The 8,170-nt window shown below is 33.5% G+C and overlaps 1 protein-coding gene across 1 annotated transcript; it reads left to right on the top strand.

Moving 5' to 3' along the window:
- The first annotated feature begins 1,911 nt into the window (after positions 1-1,911).
- LOC137740206 (auxin-induced protein AUX22-like) lies at positions 1,912-4,948 on the top strand. Its single transcript, XM_068480038.1, has 3 exons — positions 1,912-2,347; positions 2,960-3,053; positions 4,703-4,948. The coding sequence occupies exons 1-3, from the start codon at positions 1,987-1,989 to the stop codon at positions 4,779-4,781; spliced, it is 534 nt and encodes a 177-aa protein (XP_068336139.1). The 5' UTR covers positions 1,912-1,986; the 3' UTR covers positions 4,782-4,948.
- The last annotated feature ends 3,222 nt before the right edge of the window (positions 4,949-8,170 follow it).

The following is an 8,170-nucleotide window of genomic DNA, read 5'->3' on the forward strand; positions in this document are numbered from 1 at the left end:
GTACTATTTTTCCCTACGATTATGAGTATTTTTCCCACTGGGTTTTTCCTACCTAACGAGGTTTTGATGAAACACCCATCCTGGGCTAGTCATACCCTTATGAGGTTTACTACTTTCATCCCGTTTGACATTTGTTTTTGACATTATGCATACTTCTCACGTTTCTCCATAGTCTATTGGGTTTTCACCTACTTTATGTTTAACCATAGCAAGATTTTGTGAGTTTTTGTACCAATGCATACTTTTGTTAATTTGAGACTCTCATTCACCCGTTATTGCCGACGACTTCATCAACTGACCTACTTCATCCGCTGATGACCTGATGCGATATTTTGTTTGAGTATTTGCACACTTAAAAGGGGGAGTGTTGCAGTTCTATTAGATTAGGAATGTGATCGTGTAAACCTATCATATTTTGAGATATCCTTATGGGATTCTATCATATCTCTTAGATTCGATATTATCCTATTAGATTAGTAATCCCATTAGGGTAAGGAATTTACCTTCTCTACTACTATAAATAAAGACACAAAAATGTGAGATAACACACACCTCAAAATCACACATCTCTCTCTTTTCTTTCCTTGCCACCGCACCCCTCTCTCTTTGTCATTGTTCAGTTAAATTAGGCCTACATATACTCATTTTTTGGCAAATGAAATTCAAATTTTATAAGATTGCATCGCTCTATATCCACACAATGCTTTCGTACCATACCAAATGATAACATTATTTAGCTATAACAAATTTCCACACCCCCTTTACCCTTTATAAATTTTTATGATTACCGGAAATACAAGTCATGCGGTTTATCATTCTAGTTTTTATATTAAAGGTGGATGATATAGTTAATATATCTCACTTCTAGGGTATGTTAATAAAATAAATAAATTCACGAGTTATAATTTGAGTGAAATGATTATGCTATGTGACTGTGTTTAGGGTTGAATCAGGTTATGAAAGAAATTTGTAATTAACTAAAGGAGTCATTTAAAATTCGTATCTCTATATTGAAGTCCAAACCATAACTTAAATTCCTTGCTAATGAAAATTACTCGACCAAATACATTATCGTAGCATAATTCATTTATGAGTTTAGCTTAGTCTAACCACATAGGTTAATAATTAATATAAGAGTAGTTCTAGGATACGCTACGTCAACCCCCACCCCGCGCCTCCTCCAAATAGTCTCTTACTGGCAAAGCTAGCATTGGCAGCTACAACTGCAAACTCTAAAGCTTATTGGTTATCTTATCTATTGTTTTAGAAAACAACACAGCTAGCTGGTATTACCAGGTAGCTATTAACATATGCATGCACCATCAAGCCATCCTAGCGCCAACGCATGCACAAACAAATTTTATCCATGCAGGTACCAATGTACGAGTTCACAGACCGCTAAGTAATAATCCTAGCTGCATCATGATTCATGCTTATGTATATATGCACAACAAATGGGATGACCATACATTATACATATACATACATACATACATACATACATATATATATATATATATATATGTTGTAAAAACATAATCCCATCTTTCATGAAGCTATCCCAACTCGTCTTATAATAAAACCCCAAAAAAATGACATAGAATTAGGCAAAGCACGACCACAATAAAAAAAATCACGTGACCTGTTCCAAGGGAGGACATCGGACGGTGAAGATCAGATCCCACCAAATCTCAAAGCGCCAATAGCTTTAGGATCTGTCCCATATCCAACTTATGGTGCCGGCCTTCATTAGTGTTTGTAAGGGGCACATAGTCCCCACTTTTGCCTCTCATGTGACCGACCAACTAAGGCACAGTTGACCTGTCATTGCTCCCACCATGTCCTATATTTCTATACTTCACACCATGTATAAGGACTTGCCTTTAGTCACTTAAAACTGTATACAAAAATCCCATTTCCCACCAATCAGCAGTTGATCCAAACAAGGAAATAACACACCCAAATTGCTCAAACCTCAAAACCCAAATGGCCAAAGAAGGTTTAGGGCTTGAACTTACAGAGCTGCGGTTGGGATTGTCTAGTGGTCCAATTTTAGTGGACAAAAACGAGAAGAAAAGGGTGTTTTCAAAGATTGACGGTGGAGATGGCCGGAATAGTACCACGCCTGGTGACTGCCGGAAAAGTCAGACAAAGAATCAGGTTGTGGGGTGGCCTCCATTGTGTTCATACAGAATGAAGATTAATGGCTTGAATGAGACGTCGAAAATGTACGTCAAAGTTAGCATGGATGGAGCACCTTTTCTTCGTAAAATTGACTTGACCATGCACAAGGAGTATGCAGATCTTGCTCTCGCGTTGGAGAAGTTATTTGGTTGCTATGGCATCGGTGAGTATACTGATACATGATTCAGTATATTCATTTTACTATTAGTATAAAGTATATTAAGTTCTCTTCCTATTTAATTAATTAAATTTTACTTTATTTCTTATTTCAATTTTGAAAACAAAGATATGTATTATGGGAAAGCGGATATTAAGATTTAATTGCAATATAGACATTCATTTTATGCTTCATTAGTTATAGGAGTAATTAACTTAAACTTATATGTGAAATTTGATTATGTACGCATTAACAATAGGAGAAAAAAAATAACATGATCATCACTACCATGTTTAATTTGGTTTCCTTAGCATTATCCTTCTTTTATACATTCTTGTCCAAGTGGTTCTGGAAAAAGTGGTTGAATATATATATATATATATATATATATATATATATATATTTTAATTTGAAACAAGGTGGAATGTTGAAGACTGAACTTACGAACATTGATCAAATATACAATCTATTTTTATGTATTTAATTATATGTATGTACAACAACTAACACTTGAAGGAAGTAGTTTTTATTTTTATTTTTATTTATTTATCAAACCTTTATCTATGCATATTCTGAAATTACAATGTGGGGTGTAAATTTATCTGTGTGTGTTTACAGGCGAGGTGTTGAAAAATGCAGACAACTGTGAATTTACACCCATTTATGAAGACAAAGATGGAGACTGGATGCTAGTGGGAGACGTTCCTTGGGAGTAAGTCTTTCAAACCAAAATCCCAACACATAAATGACATGAATTATAATTTCTATTTTTTGATACTTATGAATTACAGTTTACAAGTGCGCGCTAAGCATATTATTGAGAACTTAATACAAACATTGCAGTATTATTATGGACAAATACCATGCCTATGGCAACACCAAGACCTGGGTTGCTTAATTAAGTTGACCACTAATTGAGGATTAGAACTGAAAAATGGGGATAATCTAAGTTCAAACATATACAAAGATTGGAAATATATATCCTTAATGGAGGTGATACAACTTTCCATGATCCAATTGAGCGTAAAAGACGAGTAAATTGAGCAAATGCTTTCAAAGATAAGACTCTAAACAATTTTTTTTTTTTTTTCATTTTTGAACAAACGATATTATGGTTAGTAATAATGTAGTTCAAATTCTATTTTGACAAGAATCGAATCTAAGACCTTTTACTTTCAAGTGAAGATGAATATTAGTGCTAAGTGGCTAAACAAATCTATTAGACAACCTATATTTTCATGTTGAATTTTCTTGAGTGTGAATCTCTCATGAAAAAATTTAAGGGTCATTAAGAAATGCAGAATTAAAAAAAGATCTTGGAATACAACTGGATTTGCATATAAGGTTCATGTAGATGGTCAATAATGGTTGCTAAAGATTAGTCGTAAAGTGTATAGGGTTAATGGTCTATATTGGTTGACTTAACACTAATCAAGTCTATAAAACCGGCACTCATTAGGCATGCATGCTATTAATTTTTTCATCCTTGTAAAGGTAAGGGACGAAGAATTATATATGTCTTTCCACAATTTCTCACATTATTCGAATATCTTTTTGTTTTTTTTTACCACATATATTTGGTCGTACTGCCGACATAATTAAGCATTTTTTGTAATGATGTGGGGCAGAATAATGTCCTTTGGGGTCTTACGGATTAGTCATGAATAAAGTTTTTAAGCTATTTTTATTAGTTTTCCTTATTTCTATAGCTTACTAAGACAAATTATTATATGGAGAAAAAAGGCGTATGACTATCAATTTTTTTGTACTTATTTAATAGATATAGCCCATTTAGTGAGTACGTCGAAAATGTTGAAAGTATTATAAGTTTTTTTAGCCAAAATGCCCCTTGAGATTTGCATAACTCCTCACTTTGGTCCCTGAGATTTGAAATCAATATAATTGGTTTCTGAGTTTGTCCACAATCAATCATTTTAGCCTTTGGGTGAAAAACTATGTTAAATAAGGATCAAAATGACAAAGTTAACCTCAATTTAACAAACAATAGGCTACAATGATTTGACAAAAATTGAGGATATTTTTGTCATTTTATGGAGAGTTTTCATGGAATGACTAAAATGATTGATTTTGGACAAACTCTGGGACCAATTCTATTTATTTCAAATTTTATGGACCAAAGTGAAGAGGTAAGTGAATCTCAATGACCATTTTGACTAAATAGCCAATACTATATCATACATCAAGGAAGGGATAGCTTATGTTATGAACCTCTACACTTGCCTGTTGGTTTTGCGTTAGCAAGAGCTCTAATTCTAAATTTTGTGAAGGCTCAATAAACCTGATTTTAATTATATCAAATTTGTAGTAGTTAGTCTAATTAATTATGCTTGTCATTTGCAGGATGTTTATTAAGTCATGCAAGAGGCTTAGGATCATGAAGAGATCGGATGCCAAGGGAATGATGGAAGAGGAGCCATAATAATCACTTGATACCGAAAATGAAGATCAACATATGACTGCATTCGACTTCGTACGTATTTTTTTTTTTTTATATAATCATTATTAATTGCTGCCTTCAGCAGAGAATTCTTGTTTGAATCGCAAATTAAAGGTGAGACTTCGATATTGTTAAGAATATATATAGGACCCCAGGACTTAAGGGCATATAACATTCCTCCACCATGCATCACCATTAATTTACTTCACATATATATATATATGTGTGTGTGTGTGTGTGTGTGTGTTTGTGTGTTTCAGACGATATATATCTCTTATTATTCAACTGCATCTTCTTTTTTATTAATAGCACTTTTGGATGCTCTACCGTTTGATATGAATTCTAGCTGTCACCGTCGTGAGAAAAATTTCAGGGGGCTTAACTTATTACAGAAGAATGCTTGGTGTGGCACTACTTTATGCATTCAAAACATTCTGTGTGTTAAGCTTCTAGTATAATAAATAGAAAGCTTAATATAACCTAAAAGCATAGAGTGTTCAAGAGATGCTGTAGAAGAGAGATAAAGTTGTTTTAAAATATGAGTGGGTTGCATTTGATTTGTTAATAATAAAGTATTCAAAGTTTGTTAAAATCAAGAGTATTGTTGGAGATGAAAAATTAAACTGAGTAGCTAAAATAGTTTTTCTAACACTATTCACTTGCTAGTTTTATTTTTCTATTATTTTTTTTATTTATAGTTTCTCTTAGAGATGCTCTTAGACCATTTGCAATTGTGAGGATAGAGTATATTTAAGCTTCAAAATCCCCTAACTATTTCCAATCATTGGGCTAGAATAAGGCTTAGGGAGAAAAAAAATTGGGCCGAATTTCCCCCAAAATTTAAGCCAGGATAATTGATGAGCCCCAACTGTACGCATGAATGGCTTGCTTTCGGCCTAGCCACAGACCATCAATGTGCATCACGTATCACACTCGACAAGGCTTCAACTGTTGGGTCCCAACATTGGCACCATTGTCGGCCACTTACAATGAGCCCAAAGGCTCTCTTTTTTTTTTTTTTTTTTTTTTTTTTTTTACCTAATGACTAGAAATAATGTGATGTTGGTTGATCCAACTATCCAGATTCAAGTTATATTTTTTAAATCAAGTATATAATATATAAAATCCAACAACTGAGATCGAATATAAGCAAATCTAATCGTAAAAAAAAAAGATCTAATAGTCGAAAAGTATATCAAACAGCTAAAACAAGCAAAATTCACCCAGAAAAACTATGTTGTTCACACATCCACAAAAAAAATCAATTTCCTCATACATTTCCTCCATTTTTTCTTTCTGCCCACTTCCAAAACTATTTCTTCCAATTTCTAAAACTTTCAGGATGCCAAAAGATCATGTTAAAGAACCTAATTGGTCAAATGATGAAGATGTTACTGAAGTATGCCCAAAAAGCAATTGACATGGCAACATGTAATTGGTTATTCATGGCAACATAATGTTGAGTCATCGACGACAAAAGGCAATTAAGAACATCTGTCAATTGAGTACGACCTAACAGTGGATTAAGAAGTTTTGTTATTGATTAGGATAAACCCAAGGAATAACTTAAGTTGTAGGGACAGGATTGCAAAGATGTTCCAATCATAAGATACATAACCTACGGATCTTAAGTCCTAAACTATGTTCCTAGCCATAAGATGATCGAAGGAACTATCGAATACCCGCAAATTTTGGTTTATGTTGTATTTAGTAGTAAGTCTCAAACTAAGCATGTAGTGACATGTATATATATAAAGGTGCTTATATATGAGATTGAGTTCATTGAACATTAACCAACCAAGTAGTGTACGAATGAAAGATTACCTACTTGTCAATTGTACTACACTTATGACATCATTGGTTTAGTTCTTAGACCTAAGGCATCACTGGCTATTTGGTGTTGAGGAATGTGATATTCGGTCTCGCCTTGAAGCTCTCAAATGAAAACGAAGCCCTATTGTGTGAGGTTTGAAATCATGTACATCAATATGGAGATACGTGAATGTACAACAAGGAATCTATCACCTTCTAGGTATCATGAAGGTTGACATTCTAGTAACCCCTTGACGATCTATCTCCAAAAGTCTTTGGCCAAAATAATGTACAGGAGATACATCGGGGCAGTCATATTCATGCTTAGAGTTTGACAAATGTTTCAAGCTCTAAAATATAGATTGGAAAATAGTAGACAAATGAACAAAATTGCATTGTAACCATAACTAAGGTCCTAAATATGTGTTTTATGAATTCAAACATAATCCGACAAATCTAGGTAGCCAAAAGCCATTGCTAGGTGTTACTATTCAGTTTGTAAGTATTCTTACAATGTTAATTTATATCTAATTTTGTAAAATAAGATTAATTTGATTAATCAAATTATTAACAATAGAATAATATCAAAGAATAAAATTGTGAAGGTTGAATTTAATCTAAATTGTTTATATTAAATGATTTTTATTAATTGGTTTGGGACTTCTATTTGTTGTTTATATCCAAAAGGAAAGACCAGATTAACTAAATAAATAAAATAAAAGCAAACCAGGTTAAAGCCCAGTGACAAAGAGGGTGCGGCAAGCCCAAAGGAAGTGTCTCCTAGACATGCGGCACACATATGTGGTAGAGGATTAAAATGTAATCCTACTGGCTTATGGAAGTGTTTTATATATATGCGTAAAGGGTCTTTATTCCTAGTGTTGATTTTACATATTGTGAAATAAAAAATTGAGAGAAGAGAATTAAGTTTTCTAATCTAGAGAAATTCAAAAATAAAACATCACACCCTATACCCCTTGCTAGACCTACCTGGAAGAGAAGGACATAGTTGGTTGTCTTCCTACTTCACCAACTAGAGATTCATTCGTGTAAATACTAGTAGAAGGCTAACATATGGGAGCATCAACAATGAATTCATCCTCATATGAAATGTAAAGGTTAGAATTGTAAACTTAATTTAAGTTTATGAATGTGTTCATTTTGCATGAACACAAACAAGTCGATTAACATAGATCACGTGAATTAATTTAATAAGATTGAACGGAATCCAACGTTCCACTAACCATGCATGTAAATTGGATTATATATGCTTATGTCGCCTTGCCACGCTTCTATACACGTGTACTAAAGTAATCTATAGGCAAACAGATGTTGCTTTGTGCTTGCCATGGATTTCTACTAGTGAGGATGGTGTTGTCAACACAAACAAAAATAAATATCTCACGTGGGATAAAATATTTGACAATTTAAGTCCATCTCCACTACTAACCAAACCTTTGTAGGTGTTTACAATCAGTGAAAGACTAAGTGTGCAACTTAAGGAAGGTAAGCTTGGATAGAGCCGTAATTGGCATTGCAAGTGGAAGGAGTTTGAAGAA

The sequence above is a fragment of the Pyrus communis genome, chromosome 7, assembly GCF_963583255.1.
Source record: "Pyrus communis chromosome 7, drPyrComm1.1, whole genome shotgun sequence".
NCBI classification, from domain to species: Eukaryota; Viridiplantae; Streptophyta; class Magnoliopsida; order Rosales; family Rosaceae; genus Pyrus; species Pyrus communis.